At 57.9% G+C, this 25,543-nt stretch overlaps 3 protein-coding genes across 25 annotated transcripts in view; 1 reads left to right on the top strand and 2 right to left on the bottom strand.

Moving 5' to 3' along the window:
- The window catches only part of PLXNB1 (plexin B1), a 28,206-nt gene extending 13,624 nt beyond the window's left edge, over positions 1-14,582 (bottom strand). The window contains exons 1-16 of one of the 16 annotated variants that reach the window (XM_087867074.1): positions 12,685-13,509; positions 8,094-8,146; positions 6,321-7,433; positions 5,360-5,542; positions 4,890-5,018; positions 4,693-4,793; positions 4,263-4,395; positions 3,815-3,971; positions 3,443-3,551; positions 3,259-3,367; positions 2,199-2,885; positions 1,867-1,989; positions 1,556-1,678; positions 1,193-1,286; positions 946-1,118; positions 632-783 (exon numbers count right to left, since the gene is read on the bottom strand). In XM_087867074.1, the coding sequence (XP_087723200.1) occupies positions 632-783; positions 946-1,118; positions 1,193-1,286; positions 1,556-1,678; positions 1,867-1,989; positions 2,199-2,885; positions 3,259-3,367; positions 3,443-3,551; positions 3,815-3,971; positions 4,263-4,395; positions 4,693-4,793; positions 4,890-5,018; positions 5,360-5,542; positions 6,321-7,427 (3,380 nt within the window). In that variant the 5' untranslated portion in view covers positions 7,428-7,433; positions 8,094-8,146; positions 12,685-13,509. Of the gene's footprint in view, positions 1-631; positions 784-945; positions 1,119-1,192; positions 1,287-1,555; positions 1,679-1,866; positions 1,990-2,198; positions 2,886-3,258; positions 3,368-3,442; positions 3,552-3,814; positions 3,972-4,262; positions 4,396-4,692; positions 4,794-4,889; positions 5,019-5,359; positions 5,543-6,320; positions 11,671-11,740; positions 11,858-12,482; positions 12,547-12,684; positions 13,510-13,906 lie in introns of those variants that run through there. The other 15 variants (XM_087867076.1, XM_087867077.1, XM_087867075.1 and 12 more) reach the window with 15 other exon arrangements.
- Positions 14,583-14,707: 125 nt separating this feature from the next.
- Positions 14,708-23,198, bottom strand: CCDC51 (coiled-coil domain containing 51). 8 transcript variants are annotated; one of them, XM_045778337.2, is made up of 5 exons: positions 23,065-23,198; positions 18,397-18,519; positions 17,339-17,658; positions 16,179-16,343; positions 14,708-15,699 (listed from the first exon to the last, which is right to left on the bottom strand). In XM_045778337.2, exons 3-5 carry the CDS (start codon positions 17,648-17,650, stop codon positions 14,944-14,946), a joined length of 1,233 nt encoding a protein of 410 aa, XP_045634293.1. In that variant the 5' UTR covers positions 17,651-17,658; positions 18,397-18,519; positions 23,065-23,198; the 3' UTR covers positions 14,708-14,943. The 8 variants fall into 8 exon arrangements, with proteins under 8 accessions (XP_045634293.1, XP_045634290.1, XP_045634291.1 ...); XM_045778334.2 differs by lacking the exon at positions 23,065-23,198 and adding an exon at positions 22,649-22,740; XM_045778335.2 differs by lacking the exon at positions 23,065-23,198 and adding an exon at positions 19,093-22,617.
- Positions 22,751-25,077, top strand: TMA7 (translation machinery associated 7 homolog). Its single transcript, XM_087867081.1, has 4 exons — positions 22,751-22,883; positions 22,963-23,018; positions 23,095-23,182; positions 24,861-25,077. The coding sequence occupies exons 1-4, from the start codon at positions 22,868-22,870 to the stop codon at positions 24,893-24,895; spliced, it is 195 nt and encodes a 64-aa protein (XP_087723207.1). The 5' UTR covers positions 22,751-22,867; the 3' UTR covers positions 24,896-25,077.
- The last annotated feature ends 466 nt before the right edge of the window (positions 25,078-25,543 follow it).

Raw genomic sequence — 25,543 nt, 5'->3', positions numbered from 1 at the left:
AGATCTCTGAGGGTGGGCGCAAAGGACCCATTCCATGGTGGCTTTGGACAGCTCTCCAGGAAACCCTGATATTCAGCCGGGTTTGGGATTGGCTGATTGTGGATATCTCCTTGGGAATGTCCCGTGTGGGCACCTTTGGGACCTGCAACTTTCAGCCAGGCTACCAGAACCTCTATCAGCTACAGGCCCTGGGAAGGCAGCCGGGGTCCCAGGGACTGGACTGTGGAGTCTGCCACTCAGCAGGGGAGCCCCAAGTCCGTCCTCCTGAGGCAGTGCCTGGGGGAGAAAGGGCAGCTAGCGGAAGGCTAGCCCCTGAGCACAGCTATCTGGGATCTGAGAACCTCGTTATCACAACTACGTCCCCGGTCACCGGAAAGCCAGGTGAGAACACCTGGACAGGGCCACCTGTCAGCTCTAGGCAGAGACCGGGCCTCAGCCCAGCAGTGACTCCCCAGCAGTCCAGGCCGGGAACATGCATGTCTGTGCACCCTAGCTCTGAGGCATTGTGACCAGAAACAGGGAAAGGGGGAGAGGGAAGGACAGATGAGTAGTGGGTGGGCAGCCGTGAGCAGGAAAGCCAACTGGGGAGCCCATGCGGTGTGCCCAACTCCCGTCGGTCCGGCCAACTCACCTACTAGAGACCTCGTACTCCTGAGCGTCCACAGCACAGGGCACGCCGGCCACCTTGACCGTGTCCTGTACGTCCTGCACATGTTGGCCCAGGTTGGAGCCCCTGATGGTGACACGGGTGCCTCCGTCTACAGGCCCAGTCAGCGGCTCCACCTGTTCCAAGACATGGGCTGCTCACCTCCACCCACCAGTCAACCCTTGGCAGCCCAGACAGGCAGACCCAGCCTCCCACCTTCGGGCCCCCTGGACCCACAGCACCCCCGCTATCCCTCTAAAGGCAGCGGTGAGGAAGGGGCACACCATGTTTCAACGCACCGAGTGGATGAGGGGTGCGGGGCACTGCATGGCCACAGCTTCAGCCTCGCCACAAGCCTCCTGGGCCACACAACGTGGACGCTCTCCCTTGCACCACACACAGCCATACTGGGGCCTGGCAGTTTGGCAGCGGCTGCAGTCCCCGTGCCCCACGGAGCAGTCGTACAGTACCACTGGGGGCAGCAGAGACAAATGTGAGAGACAGGTGTGGAGGAGCCCCCGGCCCCAGAGGCCCCAACTAGCTCACCATGCAGCCCGTCGGCACTGTCCACACGCAGACGGCCGGCCCGACGCAGAAACAGCCCCACACGGAGCTCTGGCTGCAGAGCCTCATAGCTGAGCTGGAGAAATGGGAGTGGGGTCAGAGCCTGCGGCTGGGGGAGGCATCAGGCCTGGGGAGGGGGCTGTCACAGAAAGGACCAAAATGACCGGTTGTGGGAGCACAAGGTCAGAGATCAGAGTTGGGGAGCAGGGACCCCGAGGCACACAGGGTCAGAAGCCAGAGCCGGGGCACCCGGACTCCCAGGATGAACATGGTGCAGCCAGCTGAGGTCGGTGGCCGGCCTGTGGCCAGCACGCCCTCGCCCACCCGGGCCCTCGTGACCCACACCTGGTGCCGCCAGCAGGTCACATGACACTGGGTATCTGGAGGTGGCTCGCACTCGACCCAGGCCTTGACCGCCACTTCATGGCCCTCCAGTTCCATCACGCACTCATAGTCTCCTGGGCTGTCCTGGGGGCAGAGGACACAGCTGGTGGGGCAGCTGGAGGGGAGCTGGGCCCGGTGAGGCCCCCAGGGGCCCCCAGCAGAGCCCCCGGCTGGGGACTGAGGGCCAAGCCCTCTTCCTGCTCTCTGGGGCTTGTGTACAGCTGGGCAACAGCCTGGGAGGCCACAAGCCCACCTGCAACGGACACACTCACCTGGAAGAGGTGCAGGTTCCTGCCCAGCAGCCGCACTTGTCGTTCCACGTGCACTGGCATCAGCGTGGAGCCCTGAACGCTATCTACACAAGGGCAGGAGCTCGCCCCCCGGGTCACCTCCTCCTGCAGACACCAAGAGCAAGGCAGTCTATGGAGCCCACCCTGTCAGCCCAGGGGTTCCCCGTGCAGAACCCGGGGCCCAAGGCCAGCTTGGAGCTGCAGAACCCACCCTGCCCCTCGATCCCTCCCGACGCAGGATCCCAAGGCAGGTAAGGGGCCGAGTCTGCCCTGTGCCCCCTCCCCTGAGGCCTCCTTCCTGGGCTGGGCCTCACCAGCTCCCAGAGCCCGGGGGTGTCGTATTGGTAGTCGAGGCTGGACAGGAGGATGAGGGGGGCAGGAGGGCCCTCGTGCTCAGCCGAGTCTCCATCACCTGAGAGGAGGGTGGAAGTGGAGAAGGCGGGCGTGTCACCCCCCGTCCACTCGTCCGCCTCAGGCAGCTCGCCGCCTTCTCTCATGAGCCAGTCCAGAGCAGGCTTCGCGGAGCCAGCGGCCCCTGGGAAAGTGGTGGCGGGAGCAGTGCCGGGGGGCTGGTCCAGGAGTGCCGCAGAGGGGTCGGCCTCGGGGCCGGGGTCTGCAGGGGCGGGGGGCAGTGCTGCTGCCTCTGAGGGCGATGGGTGGGAGGCTGAGAGGTCCTCGGGTGTGGCCGTGGGTCCGGAGTCAGTGGGGGCAGGGACAGCGGTTCCAGGTCTGTGGGGGGGGTTGGGAGGGGGAGGTTCCTCATGGAGAGGTGACTCTGTGGAGGCTGAGGCGGGTATGGGACCAGGACCCGCCCCTGGCCCCCAGGGGCTGAGCAGGGAAGGCCTGTCCCCAGGTGGGACATCCGAGGCTGTGGCTGTGGAGGGCGCCCCAGGTTCCATGGGAAGGGTGTCGGGAGCAGGGGTGACTGGGGCCTGGGGGGTTTCGGGTGGGAAGGGGGTGGGTACATCTCTTGCCGGAGGGGCTGGGGAGAGAAGCGGGCTCTGAAGGGGGAGGCAGAGACAGACAGGAGGGGCCGCTCAGCAGGCAGGCGCGGGAACAGGTGGCAGGCAGGCAAAGGGTGTGTTAAGAGGAAAGGAGACCAAGGGAAAGAGAAACAAAAACAGCCCGTTAATTCTCCAAAGGAGAGAGGGGAGGGCAGGCTCCAGGGGCATCTGTGCTGAGGTGGGGCCCGAGGCCCAGACCTCCCCTGCCGCTCAGCCACAAACGTCCTCTCCCAAAACTCCAGTGAGTCCACCGCACACAGCAGCTCGGGTGCTCACGCCAGAGCCTCGCGTGGGCAGGCAGGCACACAGACCCCGGGCCAGCAGAGAAACCCGCACAACCCTGTGGGGCCCGGCTGGGGGTCCTGCTCACCTGATGGCTAAGCACCACGGGCCCAGCGTCACACGAGGCCTTGTGCGTGCACAGCTGCTGCCAGACACACCAGTTACACCCCCAGCGGCTGCTCACACAGGCCTGGCACCTGCACAGAGCACAGCCATGGGGCAGGGGTCTCCGTGGGGCGGGGGGCGGGGCTGGGGGGCGGGGAGGAACTCACTGTGCAGACGGGCGGAGCTCAGTGACTGCTACACAGTCATAGACAGACAGCGAAGCTTTGGCAATCACCACAGCACCGAACCTGAGCTCCACGCTCATGGACACGTGGTCTGCAAATCAGGAGAGAGGGCCCGGGCTGAGGACCGGGGTTAGCAGCCTCAGGGCGGTGGAGCGCCCGGGGTCTGGGGAACATGGTCCACAGGGCACAAAATGGGCACTTGAGGGGACTGGGGACTAGTTGGGGGACTCAAGAAAGGTGCTACTTCAGGGCTCCTGGCCCAGAGTCACACCTCACCCCAACCGCACCCCTTGGAGCAAGATGCGAAGAGGGTGGGGCTCCCAGGCCCCAGAGCTGGCCCCTTCTCTCACCCACCGGCTCCTTTCAGCAGTGCTGGGGCCTCACTAGGGTCTGGGGACGGGCACATCACACCAGAACTGGTCAGCAGGGCAGGACTCTGGTGATCCCCAAACTGGCAGGAATAGGACTCCCCTGGCCACAGAGGTGGCAGGTCAGGGACCGACAGGAAAACCTGCCAAGAGAGGCCAGGATAGACTCTTGGAGCCACTGGGCAGCAGACCAGGGCCTGTTCCCTGGGCGCCCGAGGACAGCAGGCTCAGGGGCTGGTGGCCGCCAAGGGCTGGTGGTCCCAAGCCTTCACAAACGCCCTCTAGCCTGGGTCAGAAACAGAGAAAGCAAGGCCCCACGAGAAGTGACTCGTAGAAGGCCCTGTGGCATTAGGAGCAGCTGACACTAAAACGCGAGATCCTGACCCACCACCGGAGCCCTCCCCATGAGGGCTGCGCCTGCATTGCTCATTCACCTCCCTCCGCTCCTCTCGGCTGATGTTGGCAGGACTCACGGCTGCCACCTGCAGACAGCCCCGCTCAGGCTGGAAGCTCCACAGCCACCGCTCTGGGCCCTGGCCCCGCGAGCACTCGGAATGGCGACTGCACCTGCATGAGAATGATGGGGATCCACCTTCATGGGGCAGGGACGCCCCCAATACTGGGAAGCTGACCAGGATTCTCAGGTGGGCTGTGACACTAGGCTACCTCTGCCCTGGCAAGGCACTGATGCCCAGGATGGAGGACGGACGAAGGAGAGTGGGGCATCCCGGGGTCAGGGGGTGCAAGTCAAGGGTCAAGGACCAGGAATACTGGACAGGGCAATTATGCAGGTGCAGCGAGGGCAGGAGGCTGGACTGGGGGTTGGGGAATGGGTCAAGGGTCAGGGGTCAGTGGAGCACTGACCTGCCAAGGAGCACACACCACCCACAGTATGGGTCCTTGTGAGCAAGACAAGATGCACAGTCCAGGTGCTGAGAACAGGAGGCCACAGGAACCTTGAGAAGCTATGACAGCAATCCAAACACCAGTGACTCATGGGTCCTCGGCCTGGCCCAAGGCCCCTCCCAGCAGCCGGCCCCCAGCTCTCGCCTGGCACTCACTGTGTTCTGGGTCATGACATACAGATGTTCGAAGGCCCCATCAAAGTTGAGGTCTCTGCTCACGGCAGACCCCTGCTGGATGTTCTGTGTGGAGTATGGGTGGCCATCACTCCCCGGGCCCAAGTAGACCTGAGGTCAGAGACAAGTTCTGGGACCCAAGTCCATGGCCATAGACCCAACGCCCTCTCCTCTCCCCGCAATGAAGCAATTTACAAGCAGAGTGCTCTCCTAGGCAGTACAGGTCACGCCACCCAGCCCTTGGGGAGGGGGTGGGGGAAGTCATAGGTAAATACTATCCAGCCCTGGAAAGAGAAGCATAAGTCATCTCTCCCAGCCTTGGAGCCAGGGGCGTGTCACAGATCCCTCGTCCCCACACCAGGGATCAAAGGTGTAGCTCTGCCCAGGCTGGTCACCAGGAGCCTGTTCCCTCTAGACCCTGAGGCAGGACCCAATACCTCCTGTGCACTCACCCTGTGCAGTTGCCCTTGACTGTCACCCAGGAAAGCAATGGTGTGTCCATCCTCCACGGTGACTGCTACGGCTGTTAGCTGAACCCCTGGCCACTCCAGAATGGGTGTGGCTTCCAGGGGCACATGGCTGGCCATGGGGCTGGGTGTGTGATCCGAGCCACAGGGATAAGCATCCAGGGTGTCCTACAGGAAGCAAAACCAATAATGTCCCCCCTGGACATCCCCATCCCCTGGCCCAGCCAGCTCTCCCTAAATGATTCTCTCTTCTCTACTGGGCCTCCTGGGACAGCCATATTCCCTCTCTTTGGGAGCCCCTAGACAGCCTCATCCCCACCCCAGTCTCTCTGCTGGCCTCCCTGACATCGCCCACAGCTGCATCCTTCGCGTGGCCTCAGCTGCCTTAGACAGACTCCAGCAGCTCTTTACCCCAGTCTTGACGCCCCCCCATCTAGGGGTCCACCCTCCCCCACCCCTGGCCTTGCCCTGGTTTATGCACTCAGTCTTCCCCTGGACCACTTGTCCAAAGCCTCCCAAAGCTGTGTCCTCCTGTCCAGGTCTGCTCCCCTAGGTCCCTGCCACCTCTCCCTCACTCAGTCCCCGCGTCATCCATCCAGAAGCTAGAACCAAACAAGTTTCAACCTCACCTGCCTCCCTTGCTCAAAAACCTAAAACAGGGCCCATCGCCCTACATTCTAGGTCCCTGCCCCATACCCTAGAATCCTCAGTCCACCCATGCAGATACCCCCCCTGCAGCATCCAGTCCAAGCCCAGCTCTGAACGGCTGGCTCTTTGACCTCTGCGCACCACGATTTCAGGAAGGCATCTCTCCAGCACCCAGACACAAAGGAAGCACATTGCCTCTGTTGACCTGATCAGCCCCCACACCACCGCTAGCTTCCCTTCAGACTCCCCGGGCGGCTGCCCAGCTGTGGCTGCCAGACAGGGATGAGCTGGGACTCACCACCGGCAGCTGTGCGCAGTTGGAGTTGACATCGTACTCGATGTAGGCCACCTCCACGCCGTCCTCGGCGCGGCCCTCCCTAGTGTAGCAGGCATCTCGCGTGCGGTTAGCAAGGCGGTCCACCTCGTGCAGAGGGAAGGCGCAGAGGGCAGAGGCTCCCGACACCCCGGCAGCTGCTGACGGAGGCCGGCCCACGGTGGGGGGACCGGCCGAGGAGAAGGCTGCAAAGAGCACCTCCCCCTGGGCCACCTCCAGGGACGTGGCCACAGCCGCAGCCTGGATCAGCCCGTAGCGGCCGCCCTGGCAAGCCAGCGGCAACTCCACGTAGGAGTAGTAGTGCTGGTCCCGGAGGCACACGCGGGACACATAGGCACGGAAGGCTCTAGACTGAGCCTGCAGGTCTCGCCGCAGGAACAGGAAGTAGGCACTGGCCCCGCGTGCGAAGGCGCTCACGAAGTGGTGGCTGTACTCGGAGAGGCGGCCCACGGCCAACTTGGCTGTCTCCTCATAGGAGAAGGCAGTTTGGGGGTCCAGCGGCCACAAGGTCCGAGTTGTGATGGGAGGGATGCCACCCCCCACACCCCTGCTGGTGTATCCCCGCCCCACGAAGAGAAGGGGTTCCCCAGCCAAGCCCTGGGCCACCAGTCCCACCGTGCTGACCGCAGGGTCATTGGCAGCCACGTACTGGGTGTCCCCAGGGCGCTCAGGCCGCAACAATAGCTGTTCGAGCTGCCCCAGGCGCCGCAGCTCACAGACCCCCTGGTGCACACTCCCGCACACCACCAGGGCCCCTGGGCTCACCAGGAGCAGCTGGTTCAGGTTGTTGGTAGCCTGGGCCTGGGGGCACTCGTCAGGCATCACAGGGGGCAGGCAGTCCCTGCTATCTAGCACAGGGCCGGTGGGCACAGTAGCCTCCAGCTGCAGCCCAGGGCTCAGCTGGAACAGGAAGTTGGTGGCCCCTAGGTAGAGAGTGCCTGAGGTGGGATCCCGTGCCAGATGCTGCAGATGTGTGCCATTGGGAGCGAAAGCAGCCGGTGGAGGGGGCTGGAGGGTGAGGACCCACCCGGCCCAGAGCACCTGGAGAAGAGCTGGGCCGAGGGCAGGCATGGTCACCTGACAAGGAGAGAGACAGAGTGCTGAGGAGCCACTGGGGGGACAGAGCCATCACACTGCCAAGGTAATCCTAACCTGGGGAGTAAGCAGAGGAGGCCTAGGCTTAGAGGGAACTGTGGTCCAGGATGACCCTGGCCACACACTAGCAAGGGGCAGGAGATCTTTCCTGGAGACTTCAACACGGCCTGTTTTCTGCAAGCACTTCTGTCTCAGGAGACCTCCATCCCACCCCAGCTCCCCTTCGCCCTGCACTGCCTTATGTCACACAGGGTACCAGGGGAAGGGGCCAGAGGGGCAGAGATGTGGGAAACATCCCATCCCCAGGGACTGGGGCCTGGAAGAGGCAGGAGCACAGGTGAGAGGAAGGAGGGGCCCAGAGCCCCCAGGAGGGAGAGGACACCTCTGCACAGATGTCAGCTGCCTGGGGGGAAAGGGGGAGGGCAAGTTCCCATAGGCCATCTCCACATTAGAGCGAGCGAGAATCAGATGGAGGGCCTTTCAGGCTAGAAATCCAGAAGGGATCCACAGAAACCAATGGCAAGATGAGGGAGGTTGAGGTTGCCAGGTGGCTGGGACCTGAAAGACTGGACGCTGCCTTGGAGAGCCCTAAGAAGCGGGAGTCACACTTCTCCACGTGCCTCGGTGTGAGGTCAGCCTCACCTGGCAGGGCCGGCTGGATCAGGAGACAACAGCATGACCTGTGTGGGAGTCACCTAGCCAGGGAGATAGCAGAGCATGAAGCTGGGGCTGGGCTGCAGGCATGTGGGAGCCCGGGCTCCCCTTCCCGCTGCCCAGCCTGCCAGTGGAACTGGGCCCAGCCTGGCCCTCGGCCACCAAACACATTCCACAGGGGACGCCTCCTCAGAGCCCACACAGGGAGGGGGAGGGCAGCGGAACCAGGCACCCTCAGGGCCTGGGAAAGGGCAGCTAGGAAGGAGACCCACGGTTGGCAGGGCCCAGCCCCCCAGCATGGCCCTGTCCCTCTGCAGCCCCTTGTCCCTTCCTGGCACTCCCTCTCACCCTCTGCCCAAATTCTGTCACAGCACCCAGGTCCACACCCTCCACACGGGCCAGGGGCCGTCCTAGCCCAGACTGACACCAGTACATAAGCAGACGCAGACTTGCACACACCAGGAAGCACACATGCCACTGGCCCTGTGTATGCACACCCACACACAATCACACGGGCAGATGCATGCAGACGCATCGTGTCCACGTCACAGACGTAGAAGCACAGGCCACACACCCCACACACTCAGACACCTGCACAAAGACACAACCTCTTTACACAAACACACACATTGCACAGACAGGCATTCCACACAAGCACATGTCACACCCACCCACATTCAGACACCCACACACACAGAGTCATGCGCACTTCCCTGGTTCGAGCCCTAAGGCCTACAGGGCCGCGGAAGCCAGCACATCTCTTGCTATTTCTTCTCCTGCAGGTCAGAGCAGAGCCAGGGCCCAGGGTTGGGGGGAGGCTTGTCCCAGAGGAAGTCACTATGTCCAGCTGTGTTTCCCATCCCCAGGGCCTCCTCAGACCCTGGGTGCCTGCTCTCCTCCCAGATCCCTCCCTGTAGGCCCCAGCTAAAGCCTGCTGGAGCAGAAAACCATGGCAACACCATCTTCCCCAGCCCCGGGGGGTCCCCAGCCAGGAACACCAGGTTGATGAAGTGCTGCTCCCAGGCCAGAGAGATACTTCCCCTACTTGCCTCTGCTCAGGCCACGTTGCCTGGCCCCTCCCGCCACCCAGCTGCCAGTCTGCCTAAGGGAGAGCGTCCCTCAGCCCGGGGTCGGCTCCTCCCAGCCAAGACCCCGCCAAGGTGCTGCTGAGACTGTCCCAGAGTGAGAAGGCTGGGCCTGTCCGGGAGGAGGGTCCAGCAGCCTGGTGGGAGCAGGGGAGCGGTGGCCACAGCCCAGCTGGGCACTGCTCCCGAAATAGCTTGGGGGTTTCCATTTTTAGTGTGCGGAGAACAGGGCAGCTCTATGGGAGCAGGAACAAGGCCGCCTCTGTTTGTTACCCGAGGGGGTGGGGGAAAGGGGATAGCAGGGAGAGTCGTGAACCCAGGGCTATGGCAAGGCCAGGCTTCCAGGAGCCCCCCACCTTGTTTCCAAAGGATGGGGGAAGAGTTTCTTCCTCTGAGAAGACAGAGTCTGCCTAAGGATGGGCCGAGGCTATCTCCTGCACTCAGCAACTGCTCACGCCCTCCGGCCACCTCCTGCCCAGGGATGCGCTAGGGGCAGAAGGTCCATAGTTAGACCAAGAGTCACTCCATGCGCTTACAAACATTTGCTCAGAGCTTACTGCATGCCAAGGTTTTCCAGCCCTCAAGGGGCAGCAACCAAGACACTCCCCGAATGTTAAAACCACAACTTGGTCAAGTGGCCCACAGGAAAATGGGAGGGATCAGAATAGCTCCTGGCCAGGCCACATAGGAGGCTGAAGTCTGAGCCACTCTGGGAAAAGTGACGGGTCTCTTCAAACCTGAAGCAGGACCCTCACTCTTCACCACATACCACAGGTGACAAAGGGGGAAGAGAGGGGCAGTGACATCTTCTCCCTACTGGGCACTCGAATTCACCTAACCTCTGCCACAGGCCAGAGCAGCCCCGAGCCCCTGCAGGCTGCCCCTCCTACCTCACGGGCTCTTCAAGCAGAATCACAGCCTATCTCTCCCCTGTCTTTGGGGCAGCCCCAGGCCTGAAAAATAAAGGTCAAAGCCCTCTAGTCCACGCCCTCTTCCATCCAATCTATGCCAGGGCTCCCCCACAGATGCTGTTAGCTCCTGCTGGTCTGAACTGTGGGCTGCTTCGCACTCCTCCCTGCTTGGAATGCCCACTCCCTCTCTATCTGCTTAACTCTGACTCCCAACCATTATCTCCCAGGAGAGCCTCCCCTGTCTCCTCCAGGCTCCACGTGGTGGAAGGACTGGACATATTGTGGACGCAGCTCTGCCTTGGGCTGAATCTCTGAGTTCCAGTTTGTAGAATGAGAGGCAGGGCTGCTCTGACGATTAAATACGAAATGGTGTGTGCCTGGCATGAGTGGCACCAACCAAGGCCACTTTTCTCCCTGTTCCACCCTTCCCACTCTAGATTTGTACATTCCTTTGCAGGCAAGGAGCGAGGCTTTTGAGTCAGAGATCCCAGCAACTACGACGGATATCAGCACAAAGCAAGTGCTCCCTACATGTTGAAAGAACCCCCATTTCACAGCCAAGGAAATCCAGCCAGTAGGAGAGATATGGGGCCCACACCCCTCCCCAGGCCACCTGGCCTCTCAAAGGGACAAGGTGTCAGGCGCACTTTTATTAATAACCAGGCCAGAGCAGACTGAAAAGGCTGGTTTGGAACTAGGCCTCCTGTCCTCAACTTGCAGAATCACCAGTTCTCAGGCCTCATCCAAACTCACCAGCAAAGCCTAACTCTGCCTGTACTAGGGCCTTGGGCCTGCCTTGAGGTCTCTTCTGGGCCCATCTTTCTCTGGACCCCTTCAGCAGAGCCCACAGTTGCCTAACTTCTATCTCAAAGAGGCAGTAGCTCTGGCCGTCCTGGGGCTGCCCTCACCGACTAAAGGGGTAACAAACCCTGCCCTTCCACACCTGGAGGGGTGATACCCCAGCCCTCATCTACCAAGTCACAGGGACCAGTGGGAAACTGGCCTTTCCTTCCCCTTCTCCGCTTCCAGGGTCCACCCAGGAGAGGAGATTCATTGACAGTGCCTTAGTGCACATTGTTCGCCCTGTTGTCTGCGTGTTGAGGTGGGGTGGAGGGGCCCACCATTTACGCACCGCCCCGTGAGGGCTCAGGAGCGCTCATCAATCACCCACCGCCTGGGTCGTCTGGGGAGGTGGGGGTCCCCCTCTGGGGATGCCTAACGCAAGGCTCACAGTCTGCCTTTGTCGGTGGCGCCGAGCGCAGCCTGGAAAGGCTGTTACTACAGAAGGGAAGCCTCGACCTCCCCATCGGCTCTTCTTCCCTCCTCCCTCGGCCGCAGGGCAAGGACCCCACCAGTGGTCCTGGGAGGGCGGGGAAGGGGCCGGCCGGTCCCGGCTGAGGCGGCGGCGAGGAGGGGGCGCGGAGGAGCAGCTCCACCTCCTCTGTCTCCCAATCGCGTTACAGGCGGAGCCGCCAGAGTTTCCCTCAGTGCGGAGAAGTGTGGTCCCAACTCTCAGGACCGAGGCTGCCCACCACTCACCCGGGCTGCCCTTGCCGGCGGCATCAGGACCGAAGCTGCCCACCTCCCCCCGGGGCCGCGCCGCCACCCCCGGCCCCCCAGCCCCGCGCCCCGCACTCACCACCCGGCCGGGCCCCGCGGGAGGAGCGCGCCGAGGCGGGCGCCGGCCGCTGCGGGCTCGGGATCTGCGCGCGGCGGTCTCGCTGCCCCCCGCGCCCCCCCTGGAGGTGGCTCCGGCGGCGCCGCAGCTGTTACCCGGAGACCGACGGGCGGAAAAGCGCGCCCGCTGCCCGCCCCTCCCGCCGCGGCGCTGCCACCGCCGGGAACAAAGGAGACAAAGCCGCGTCGGCCGGGCCGGGCTTCGCTCCTTCCCCCCGCGCCCGCCGGGCCGCCCTCCCCCCGCCCGCCGCCCAGGCCAGGCCGGAAGCAGCCGCGAGAGCCGGGCGCGCGGCCCCGAGCCGCCCGGGACCCCGCATTCCAGCCCTGCGGGCTCCGCACTTGCCGAGGGCGGGGGACTCGACCCTCCCTATGGGGGCGCAGGCTGCACGGCGGCGGTAGCCACGGCAACGCGGGTCGCGGCCAGGCGAGCCGAGGGCGAGGAGCCGAGCCCGGAGCGCGGGCGGCCCGGCCCCACCCCGCCGGGCCTCACCTGCGAGCCGCGCAGGAACCGGAATCAAGAGCCCTCCTGGGATGGGCGGGGCCGGGTGGGGGGCGCGCTCCGCACCCACAGGTGTGCAGGTTCCGCGCCCTGCCGCTTCCCTCGCCCCTCACCCGCCCCGCGGATTCGCCAGCCACCACCCCCGCCCCGCAGCGCCCCGAACTCCCTCCTTCCCTTCTGTGGCCATCCTCCCAACTTTCTTTACCTGAACTTCTCGGCGCCTGGTTTCTCCCCAGCGCCCCTACTCCCCGGACTCCCTAACAGCCACCCCCTCCTTCAGGCCCCAACCTCTGGCTGTGCGAGAGGAGCACAGGCTTTGGGGTTGGGCCTGGGTTTGTGCCACCACTAAGCCTAGTAACCTGACCACCCCCCCCACCTCCACCCCCCATACACGCCTATTTGCTCACCGGCAATTGGAGGTGATACCACACCTAGCCGGCTGTTACAGGAGCTCACACGCGGGCTGCAAAGTGCACAAGCAAGGACACATTTACTTCTTTTCCTCCCAGGCCTGTCCCTGGACCCACCCTGAGAAGCCTTGGGCAAGTCTGGACTCCCTCACTGGCAAAAACACCTGGGCCTTTCTAGGGAGGAACCGTTGGCCCGGGTATTGTGCCCTCTGCCGGGCCCTTCGCACACACCCTGGCCTGCAGACTGCAAACTCAGGAGCCAGGACCTGGCCCCTCCTGTTAGGACTTTTGCAGGGCTTTAGCTCAAGACACATTGGGATAGCCTCCTGGGAGGCAAAATTTGTCACACACACACACACACCACTCTGGAAGCCCTCAGAGCCTCCACAGGCTAGGGAGAGCCTCAACCAGAAGGTTCAGGTCACCCACACTGGCTACTGTCCAAAGAGCCAACACCACAGGCACTCTCTGCCACCTGCCACCCCCACCTGCCATCAAGAGTCTGCCTTCACTCTCATCTACCCAACTCTGCCTTCCAATTTCTCTCTCACCAACTTCTCAGGTCACTCCCTTTCCTCCACCCCCTGTTCTAGCACCTGGGGCCCGTGCACCATCATGGAACACCCTTCCCAGTTCCCTTATCCCTGGCCTCTGGCATCAGAGACCGCAGGCTCTCCACCTCATTCTCTAACCTATGCCCCACCACTCCCCCACACCTCAGCCCCGTTGGCTTTCCTGCCTGTGCAGCCTGTGGGGAGGTCTGTCCCACATACCTGGAATCCTCCCACTTCAAATCCATTCACTCAAGTGCACACCCTTTAGGACCTACCTCACCCCAAAGGGGGACATGGGACTTCCAAAACCCACAGCACCCCTCGTCTGTACACAGATATGGCACCTCCTACCCCATCAGGAGGGTGAACATCCCACAAACAGTGGTCATTTCATCCCATGCCATCCTGAGGAACCATTACACAAAGAAAACAAGGTCAAGAATGGAGTAACCAAATGACCAAGGGACGAGTCGTTCAGAGGCACACAGAACCCGTGGGGCCACCTGGGCTGTGATCACGACCCAAGCCTGACCACAGGCTCCGAGGAGGGAGGGCACCTCATAGGAAACCCTACTGGCTCCACAGGCCCCTGCTGAGAGGGCTCTACACAGGCCCAGGCAAACAAGTCCCAACCCACAGAAGCCCCTCCCCACAGATCTAAATACCTCCACAGGTTAAAAAAGGAGTGGCTTTTCCAGACCTACAGGGAGGACAGAGTACCTCCTGGCGGTTCCTGTTTACTCAAGGACACGCAAGGCTACCCATGGCCATTTAGCCCAGGAGGTCAAAGGTAGCTGTTCTCTGAAAAGGGACAGGCCAGGGGTTTCCAGGCAGTCTATCCCTGGGTTCCCCCAGGGCACCTCCCACCTCTAGGAGGCCCCTCCCCATCACCGCCAAGGAGTTCACACTGCTGGTGGGCTGAGCTCTGCTCCCGCTGGTACAGGCCGTCCCTAGGCTGTGTATGGGAGGACACTCAGCTCTAGGGGCACACCAGGACTGCCCAAGGCTCTCTGCACAGGGACCCAGACTGACTACCAATCTCTGTAATTATGTCCCCAGCAATAATTATCAACCTTTCCCTTGATCCCTCTTCCCTGCTCTCTTCCGATCATCCCTGCAGTGTTAGAACCAGGTTCTCTCCACCCTGGCAGAGAAAGTAATCCAGAAACAGGGCAGTAACCATGGTCAGCAGTGGGTGCACAGGCTAGATTCCACTCACTGGAACCCCCAGGATATCCGACACAGGAGGGTCAGCCAACCAGAGGCCAGGCCAGGCAATCTAAAACAAAAACCCAGGCCTCAAAGGTAAGTACATCCAACACGGTCCTGAACTGAGGACGAGACCTAGAGGAGGTGAGACAGAAACTTAAAGGGGCTGATGATTACCATCATTCCAGGCCCAACCCTCGAATCCCAAATCTCAGTCTTCAACAAGAAAAACTCCGACTGATGTAAATTACTTTAAGTAACACAAACCCAAAGACATTTTAATTGGACATTAGCGCAGGGCTTTGATAATTAATATAAGTGAGCACTTTCTAAAAAGCAAAGTATGCCTGCTGGTGAGCCACGCACACCAGACGGTGCTCAGCCTCAGCTTGAGGTTGCGTGCACCCCTAAGGCTCACTTCATTGTTGGGCTTCTCTAACTAAATCCATAGCCACGCCTATCCCCTCAGGGCCTCTGGACAAGGGTCCAAGGGCTAGCTGGCCCTGAACAGCATGTAGAGTACAGGCAGCGCGGCCATGAATGTCACAGAGGTGACCAGCGTGCTGTAGATGGTGTTCCTGTTGACCTGGGTTTCCAGCCTCTGCTCCATGTCCGACAGTGCCACGACCATGCTCCCCTGCTCCAGCAAGGAGCCACGCAGAGCCCCATCTGCTGGCTCCACCAGGCCCGGATGCACGGCAGCCTTTGCAAGCTCAAGCACCTCCGCCGCTTGGCTGAAAGTCTTTTCCAAGCCATCAAGCCGCTCTCGTAAACCCTCTAGACAGGAATGGACCTGCCTGGAATGGCGGAGCTGCTCTTTCAAGGCAGCTGAAAGGACATCTGTGTCTCTGTTTCGGGTGGGGAAAGTACCTGCCTGGGCCCCAGAGCTCTGCCCAGGCCCAGCTTGTACCAGGCCCCTTAGGTCCGCCATGAGGTCATGGAGGTCCTTTTGCTGGAGGGAGTAGCTAGATGCCTGTTCTCGGATGGCCTCCTGGAGGCTCACGGGCCCCTTCTGTGCCTCTAAGAGCAAAGCCTTCAGCTCCTGTAGCCGCACACGGTTCACATAGGTGGAGCCAGCCACGCCAATCAGGGCCCCCAGGACTGACCCAATGAGCGACCAGTTCTTGGTCCTCTCAGCTCGAGTGCGCTCCTTCTCGTGACTTTCCCGCACAGCCGCAGAGAAGAGGGAGAACTTCTCTCGCTCGGAGTCTTCAGCATGCAGATAGGTTGCACGAAGCCTCTTCTCCTCCTGCAAAAGCAGAACTGTGTTACACAGCAGCCACATGGCCCTGCCGCTGGAGCCACGAGCAGCCGCTCCTGGCGCTCAGCCTCAGCCTGGCTCAGACTACATGCTCCGTAAACCCGCCGACGGAATGAAGGCAGAGTAAGCCCGGTCGGGTCGGGGAGCAAAGGGATCGGGGGTGGTTAGGATGAGCCGGACTACCTTCCACCCAAGCAGGGCTGGGTCTGATCAGACTACAGAACGTGTCCTCTCTGGGCCAGTCCCTCCTCCATGGTGCTCACTCCTCAGCAATCTGTGACCCAGATTACACTGCCCTGGACTGCTAATTCTAGGAGGAAGTGCGTGGAGAGGCTCCGGAAGCCCCTTCTGGTTTACCTCCTCACCAGACCTCTGACCACTGGCCCGTGAGGCCACCTTGCTCCTCCCTGACCTGCCAGGCTAGGGGCCCTGGCCAGCGGGGTAGGGCTGCCCCCCGCCGTGCCCACCTGCAGCAGCCGGTGCTCCAGCGTGGCCAGTTCCAGGTACTGGTTATCCTCTCTGGAGACGCGGTCCAAGCGGTCCCTCACCTCCTTCAGCTTGGCCTGGTGACCTTCCAAGCCCTCCCGGGCCTCTCGGACAAGCCCTCGGGCCACCATGAACACTTTCTCTGCCTGCAGAGAGAACGACGGAGGCCGTCTGCCCTTCCCTCCACACCCACGCAGGCTCAGCTCCATTCCCAACAAGGCTGTGGCTGAGGGGAGTGGGGTGTCGATGCAAAAGGTGTCCCTCAGACACAAAATCCTGGCTCACCCAGCAGTCCTCAAAGTGCAGGCCCGGGCCACACCCGTCAGAATCCCCGGATTTATCCATTCAAGTAGAAATAATGTGCCCCTGAGAAACTGGAAAGTAGCTAGCGCTGCACACAAAACCCAGCCAATTCCATTCTGATACAAACCACAACGAGGAACCAGGCTCCTAAGCCATTTCATGTACGTAACCTTACCTACACCTCACAACAATGCCACCCGAGGCATTGCTGTGGCTTCCACGTTACAGACCAGAAACGCCAGCTCAGCCGAGGTCACGACCTCCAAGGGGAGAGACAGCACGCTGCCTCAAAACCTCCCGCCGAACCCCAGGTTCTTGCCACCTCACTAGCCGGGTCTGCACTAGGCAGGAGCGGGAACAGAGATGACAGGATGCGTTTCCGTTGCCACCAAGGGCTTCGCAGCCACACGCAGCTCTTTCCAGCTCACCGAATGCTGCTGCCCCGGCCCTGTGCCTCCACCCGCACCAAGGCTGTTTTAATTCCACACAGAGCTTTGAGGACACTGTAACGCTCTCACCGACCCCAAAGAGTCCATGCAGGGAGTGTCCGCTGGCCTAACACAATCGATGTCAATGGCCGGGAATGACGGGTACACAGAAACCTGTTTTTAGGGTAGGTGAGCACGGTTCCACAGAGATCTTCACCCCAGGACTATCAAATCCAGGTTGTCATGTGAGAAATAAGTCAGATCCCTCTACGAATAGTATTTGTTCAGGAAAAGGAAAATCTGGGCATGGCTTCCCAGCACCATGTCGCTGGTGAATATCTGGCAGGGGCCTCCAGGCCACAGTTCCCGAGCCAGAAGGCAGGGCCAACCACCCCGACTTCCCTCCTCACCTCAGTCACGTTTCCCTGCGCCTCTCGAACCTCATTGAGTCCGACAAACTCTTCGTATCTGTCCCACCAGGTCGTGGCCGTGGAGGAGGCTCGCTGCCGAATGTCGTGCCCCAGGGCTCTTCCCAGAGCTGTGAGGCGGTGGAACAGCCCCGGGGCCACCTCCTCAGGTCTTTTCTCTCTGGGCTGGCTAGGGCCTGGGCTGCAGAGAGTCCTGGTCATAAAGAGGTCCCTTCCCAGGAGGCCTCTTCGCACCAACGCTCGGGGCACACCCATGACGTGCTGCATGGTAAACGCGGTGCCGCGCCCTGTCATCAGGAGATCTGTGGGGGGGACGCCAGACAGATCAGCTCACAGCTGAGAAAGGCTGGGCACGAGTCGGGGTTTAGGGCCTAGGCACAGTTCTGAACAAATGCCCATGAAAAAGTCCACACGGAGCGCTACTCTGTTGTGCCTGGAGACTGTAGCCACTGTGGTCAGGCTTCCACGGGTGCTCCCAGACAGCCCGGGGAAGAACATAGCAGGGAAGGTCATATTTAGGAGATCATGCCTTCCGCCTCCCTCCACGAAGCCACCAGACTTCATTCCACCCACCTTCCCCACATCCCCCAGGTCTCTGCTGTGACTCGCATGAGAATCCTGGTGCCTGGTTTTCTGATAATGTCAAAGAAAATTCTCAAACCTGAGTTGTGCCCATGCTGACAAAGCCCCACAAAGGTTTCATAAAGACTCCCGGGGAAACTGTGAAACTAAGGCGGTTTCAGGGAATGATTTCTGTAAAAGGCCATCAAAACCAACTGCCCAGACCCTGAGGGCTGCCGCAGCACTGGGGAAACAGAGTTTTGCTTATGTTTGAGGACATAGGTCGTTTATGTCCCAAGGCAGAAAACTCCCTCCTTGGCTGTCCTCTGAGAAGACAATTCCAAGAGAAAAAGGAAACAAAACAAAAAGCCCAGATCTCTTTACAGAGGACAGTTTTTCTTAGGTTCACAACCAGCCATTCTCCTGTGTGCTCCGAGCCCAGACTGCCCAGGCTCCCAGTCCCATGTCACAGTCCTCACCTTCTGTAAGCTTTCTCCAGCCTCTCCAACCTCAGTCGCGCTCTACAGGTTAGATTTCTTTAATCTTTCCCTTTTCAGCCTTGCTTTGATGCTTGGGCCACAACGACAACCACTTCTCGTTACCTAAACAGCACAGGGAGGCTCCCATTACCCATCAAGCCCTGCCTGAGCCCAAGAGCAGCGAGGACGCTGAGGACCCCAAGAGAGGGCCAGGTGACCCATGCTCCCTGCACACCTGGGCCAGCACTCCCTCCCCTGGCCACCTCCCCCTGCCCCCACAACAAGCCCTCAAGTACTAACTCTGGCTGTCAGAGTGACACCTGGCGGCCAGAGAAAAACAGTGAGAGCTGGGGACAGGAAGACAGATTGGGCCCTCTAGAAAACAAAGTTGCTTGGGTAGGGACATGCCTCCTGCCTAAAGCGGGTCCAAGCTGAGAGCCACAGAAGGGGACATTCCTGTGACACTGATTCCAAGCTGGTGCCGCACCCGAACTCCTGGGCCCCATCCCTAAGGCCCAAGAAAGCACACAACATCCAGGACCCAGGGGTCGAGCTAGCCTCCAAGGCCTCAACACCAGCACCCACTGCACTGAGCTGTGACCCCACAAGAATCCTGTGGTGGGCCCTGCATCAGAGTAAAGCACACAGGCTTGCAGCCCCGCCAACCACAGCCCTCTCCTCTTCAGCAACACTCACCAGAAAGGTGTCCGCCTTGGCTGTCATGACCTCCTCAGCCCCCATTCTATCCTGATCCCACTCCACCACGAGGCTGCTCCCCTGGGGGCCCCGCAAAACTTCCACCTTGCCAGATTCAGCAGGCACTTCTCACGTTTCTTCTCCAAATCTCTGCAGCTTTCAACACCCCGTCTTTTTGAAGCCACTACCCCCTCTGGGCTTCCTCCAACCTTCTCAGCCTCCTTTCCCAGCTCCTCCTCTACCAGCCAACCACTCCTGGAAGCCAGGAGGGTCACCCATCCCTGGCAGCGACGACAGCCACATCCTCCTGTGCCATCCTGCCTTCCCCCCTGCCACTCAGAGCTGTTCTTCACAACCTGAAGCTCTATTTACTCATCATTTCACATCCCTTGGTTCAACACTCCCCGGCTCCCTGACAGCTCGTATCTCACTAGCCATGAACACACCAGTCCCGCCAGTGGCCAACGAGCCCCGGTCCTCTCGACTGTCATCCCCTTCCTCCTCTCTGCCCCTGTCCTCCGCTACAGGCACCCAAACATGCGAAGCCCAACCCTGCTGCTTCCTGAGCAGCTCCAGGCGGCTCACCCTGACTTCTAGCTCTTGGCACATATATCACCTCCTGGCAAGGCCTTCCCTGACCATTCCCTCCTGGGCCACCTGCTTTATTTGTCTCCATCAGACACATATTTGCCTTCTTTACATGTTGCCAGGCCCCTCGCTAGAACATAAGTTTGGTGACAGCAGAGACTTTGCTGTGCGAGGAAATGACTCAAGTTGTTCCTCTATTCCAGTCCCTCCTCTCGCCCACCCAGCCCCCACTCCAGCCTGACTCGAAGGCCCTCCCCACTCAAACATCTCACAGGCCCTCACTCAGCACAGGGAATGTGTTCCTGGCAGAGGGGGCAAAGTGGAGATGCACGTGGGGTCATCTAAAACCTGAAAGGCAGCCAGTGCAGCTGGAAGACAGCAGAGCAAAGGAGAGTGGGCAGAGGAAAGGCTGAAGAGGTAGACAGAGGCCACGTTAAGGAGGTCCTTGAGGGCCACATTCAGAACCTTGCCCCTCCAAATCCATTCTCCCATTCATTCTATCCAGATGACCGTCTCCTACCAAATGCCCATCCCACGAACTTCCATCACCTGTACCTCTTCCTCACTCGCAGCTGATGGCTTGTTTCATTTTTTCACCAAGAAAATATTTAAAACTTGGAGGACAACTTCTCTAAACCCCTACCATACCTTTCTACCTGCCAGTGCATGTCCAGTTTCCACCTTCTCTCTTGCTCTTCAGGATGAAGAATTCATGCTCTAGGAAGACCAAGCTGTGCCCCGGGTCCCATGTGCTCTCCCCACCTGACACTGCTCACTAATTGAGCAGACATCCCTCCAGCCCCACTTCTAAGCCAAACTCTTTGACGGACTGTCAGCACCTGCTGCCTCCAGTTACTCTTCTCCCATTCTCTCTTAAACCCTCTCTGATCTGGCCTTCGCAACCACCATGCCACCGGAAATGCTCCTGTCCACGTCACTTCCATGTTGCTAAATCCAGTGATCAGATCTCAGTCCTCCTCTTACTCGGCCTATCAGAGCCTGGGGCTCGTGCTGCCTTCCTCCTCCTTGAAACGCCTTCTACACTTGGCCCCACTCATCTCCTGAACCTCTGCACAGAGAGTGCTTCAGGGCAAGGTCCTCAGACTCCTCTCTTATCCAGCCCCATGGCTTTAAAAGCCATCTATGGAAAAAAATTTTTTTGAAGATTTTATTTATTTATTTGACAGAGAGAGAGCGCATGCACGTGTGCACAAGCAGGGGGAGGGTCAAAGGGAGAGGGAGAAGCAGGCTCCCCGCTAAGCAGGGAGCCCCATGTGGGGCTCGATCATGACCTGAGCTGAAGGCAGAAGCTTAACCAAATGAGCCACCCAGGCACCCCATCTATGGAAATGTTATAAAATTATACCGATGGCTGAACAACACCGTGAATATACTAAAACCACTGAATTGTACACATTAAATAAGCGAATTGTATGGTATATAAATAGTATTTCAATAAAACTATCACTTTTTCCCCCCAAGTAATCTCTACAACATGGGGCTCAAACTCACAACCCCGAGATCAAGAGTCACACGCTCCACTGACTGAGCCAGCCAAGTGCCCCCCCAAAAACAATTACTTGAAAAAACTATCAACTATACTCTCATTTTTCCAGCCCAGACCTCTCCTGTAGATTCCAGGCTCATTTACCCAACTGCTCGATCCACATCTCTGCTTAGAAGATTAATGGGGATCTTAACTTCCCTTCCCAACTTGCCTTTTCCACAGCCTTCTCCATCTTGGTTGATGTAAACTTCAAGTCCAAATCAGACCAAAAACCTCAAATCATCCAACATCCTTCTCTCCCATCTCATATCCAATCCATTAGTAAATGCTACTTCCTTTCTAAAACCAAAATCCCTTCTCTTCTTACCCCTGCCACTGCTATCACCTTGTCCCAATGACTACAATGTCTCCCTACTGCTACTCTAGCCCCTACAGTCTATGGTCAACAGAGCAGCCAGTGGTCCTTTCAAAACACAGACCAAATCATGTCTCTTGACCTGCTCAAACTCTCCAATCGTTTCTCATTTCTCTCAATGTAAAAGCCAAAAATTTTTTCATGGTCTACAGGGCATCCACCTCCTGACTCTCATTCTTCTCTCTGACCTCATCTCCCACTAGTATATACTTCTCACTCTGCTCCAATCACAGGGACCTTATTCCCCCCAGCTTTATTGACACATAAATGATACATATCACTGTATAAGTTTAAGATACACACGTGATGACTTGATACACTTGATAGATGTGTACTTGTACCACAATAAGGTTAGCTAACACATTGTTCAGGTAATTACCATGCATGGACTTTCTTGATGTTGCTGGAACACACCAGGCTATCCCCACAGCAGGACTTTCACACAACAGACTTGGTATCTGCACTGCTTGCTTCCTTCTCTTTTCCAAGTCCTGCTCAAATGTCATTGCCATGCATTCCCATCCCAGTACTCTACCCACTTTGCTTTACTTTTCTCCATGCATGTATCACATGACCTGCAATATGTATTTCACTTGCTTACTTTGCTTATGGGCTGTCTCACCCACTAGAATGTCAGCTCTGCCAGGGTAGGCATTGTTTTGTTCAGTACTGCATCCTCAGTGCCTATAATACTATCTGCATATAGTACATACTCAACAAAAATGTATTAAATGAATAAGCAGAATTTGCAAAAGATCACAACCCGGCTCAATTATAAAATCCAAACTCCTGCCGGTAGCCTCCAAAACTTCAGGACGGGGTGATCTAGCCCCCATCCACATTTCTGTCACCTCCCTCATATCTCCGTCCACCCATGCGTGCTTTCCTCGGTTCCAGGAACGCACTTTACTTCAAGGCCTCAGCAAGCGCCCTTCGTTCTACCCTCAGCGCTTTCCCCATGCACTGTCCCAGACCTAGCGCCTTCCGGTTAAGCACCCCTCTTGGCTTCCGGACCCTCCCCCGGCAAGCCAACCCCCACCTCGTACCTGGCGCCCCAACGAGGTAATTGCAACTCAAACAGAGAGCCCGCCACTCAGTGGATCTCTGACCCTTTAACGCCCACCCCCAGAGTTGCTTCCGGCAGCGGGAGCGCAACTTCCTGACTAGGAGCCAATCAGAGGGCCCGCGTGGAAGTATAGGAGCAGGGGGTGGGAAGGGGAGCTCCGCTTCCGGTGGCAGGGTCTGGGGAAGGGGCGGCAGGCGCCATGTCCGGCCGCGAAGGTGAGTGTGCGGGGGTGGCGCGGCGGAGAGGGACAGGACCCCGCAGGGACTGAACTGAGCACGTTTGTGTCGCCCACAGGTGGCAAGAAGAAGCCCCTGAAGCAGCCCAAGAAGCAGGCCAAGGAGATGGACGAGGTGAGGGCGGAGGCGTGGGCGGGTGCGGAGGGACTGGGAAATTTACCTGGGGTGAACCCCGTCTGCCTCTCTTTAGGAAGATAAGGCATTCAAGCAGAAACAGAAAGAGGAGCAGAAGAAACTCGAGGAGCTAAAAGCGAAGGCCGCGGGGAAGGGCCCCCTGGGTAAGTGAGGGCCGAGTAGAGAGAGCGCAAGCCGGGCAAACGTTCTGAGAACATCAGTCTGGTCCATATCCTGTCTCATTGGTGAGGGCTCGGTTCCTCGCGTCCGCTCCGGCGGACGGCGCCCGCCAGGCTTGGAGTCGCAGCAGCGGTAAGGGGCGGGAGTCAGACCCGCTCTGGAAATGAAGTCTCTTTTCTCCCAGGCAGTCTGATGTTGCCTTCTTTAGGGAAGCGGCAGAAATGGAAACACCGAAATTCATATATCTTAGGCACAAATTCGTAGAGTTGAGTTTCCGAATATTGTGCGCTATTTCTTGCCCCAAATTTGTATTTCACTGCTTCTTTTTTACTTACAACATTTCTTGACTTCACCGCTCATATTGTTAATTCTAGTAAATTCTTTTGCATCCTGAGTCTTCACTCCTGGGTTCACCTAAAAGATAAAGTCCAGGCTCCTTAATGTGTTATTGCGCTATATGCTCTTTTAACCTAATCCCCCACCATTCTGCCTCTTTTCTTTATGTAGGAAGAATTGCTTACATATCGAAAGATTTTTCAGACCCAACAGCCCGAATACTTTTCTGTGCTTCTTAAATGCTGTTTACGTTCATCAAACTAGTGAACAATTTCTTCTGTAGTTATTTGTGCCCTATGGGATCTCTGTGAGCCGCAGTGGGGCTGGTGGAGGCTAGGATGGTGGGAGTGTCATCCATGGCTTCCTAAAACTTCTATCCCAGTGAGTTTGATTTGATTCACAGTGCTGAGGTTCTAGTTATTGAGATTCTCTTTTGGATCGTGAGGTATTTTATGCCTTCCTTTAATCTGTGGCTGTGTATAGGGACAAGGTCCATCTTTAGTGAAATCCTATACTACTTGTTTTTCATTGATGGTCTCCGTTTTTAAAGGTTTATTTTGTCAGACATTTAGGATCTTCGATAATGTGTTAGGTATATTTAATTTTGTAACTATTTCTTAAGTTATCTACTGTGTGCCAAATATACAGTCAAATGTAAATTGAATAAAGATATTGAGTAAACCACATTCCAGGATCATAACGTAGTAGCAATGTGTGATGTGACAGTAGAGAACGTAGACTTGGATGTCGGACTACCCAGGGTGGAATCCTGGCTTTGTGGCAGACCAGCTTGTGTCTTTTTTGTTGTTGTTGTTTAAAGATTTTATTTATTTATTTGACAGAGAGACAGCCAGCGAGAGAGGGAACACAAGCGGGGGGAGTGGGAGAGGAAGAAGCAGGCTCCCAGCGGAGGAGCCTGATGTGGGGCTCGATCCCAGAACGCCGGGATCACGCCCTGAGCCAAAGGCAGATGCTTAACGACTGCGCTACCCAGGCGCCCCCACCTTGTGTCTTTGAACAACACCTCACTAAGATTTCATTTTCTGGAAAATGGGTTGATGGGGGATGAGGATTAAATGAGCCAGTGTGTGAAATACTTAACAGTGTAGATCTGGGCTAGTGCCCAGCCATTATTTGTCCCGCTGCCTCATCCTCATTCAGATATTACCCAGAATAGGCTGTTGGTAAAGCCTTGTGCACGCTTGTATCAAAAAGAATGCCCGGCACAAGAGCTGAGCCTTTCTAGGACCCATATCAGGTCCCTGGCACTTCTGTGGTAAGGAGTATATTTTTCCTTAGCTGAGACATTTTTTTTTCTTTTTGCAGCCACAGGTGGAATTAAGAAATCTGGCAAAAAGTAAGCTGTCCCTTGTGCCCGAGGCAATGATGATCCTCAATTCCATTCCTGTTTAAACATCTGGATTCCCTGTCATAGCATCCGTTGCTACCTATAGCTGGAATGAAGTATTGTCTTAGATCCTGTTGTACATTTAAGAATAAACTTTTGTAAAAAAAATAAAATAAAATAATCAATCATACAGTGGCTCATATTCTCTTTATTTCTTGCCACTCAGTCACCTCTACCTTAGTTGTGAGGTCAGAGTGAACCTAGCTCAGAATCCTGCCAGTGTGTGCTCTTTGGTCTTTGTTCTCTCCTGAACTCTGTCACCTGGAATTAAACTAATTCATTTGAAATGGCTATAGTTTTTGTATCATCGTATACCCAATGGAATACATTAAATGAGGTTAATGGAAGAATTTGTATTTTGGGGGAGGAAAAAAGGTCTCTCTCTCTTAGGACATCCACATTACCATTTGTTGCAGTGGAACTGTTCGTCTTTCTTGTTAGGAGTCCACTAAGTGCATGCTGCACATGTACCAAAAAGGAATTCCTGTTGTCAAGGAACTTCTCTGTTATGAGAGAGGAGCAACATCAATACATACAAGATGCACTATAAAGGGAATAAAACTGGGGAAAGGAAAAAGATTCCTGAAAGTTTCTAAGAACC

This window comes from Ursus americanus, chromosome 14 (assembly GCF_024610735.1).
Source record: "Ursus americanus isolate L20-20 chromosome 14, mUrsAme1.1.p, whole genome shotgun sequence".
In the NCBI taxonomy this organism is placed as follows: Eukaryota; Metazoa; Chordata; class Mammalia; order Carnivora; family Ursidae; genus Ursus; species Ursus americanus.
This window is presented reverse-complemented; position numbering and strand designations above follow the sequence as displayed.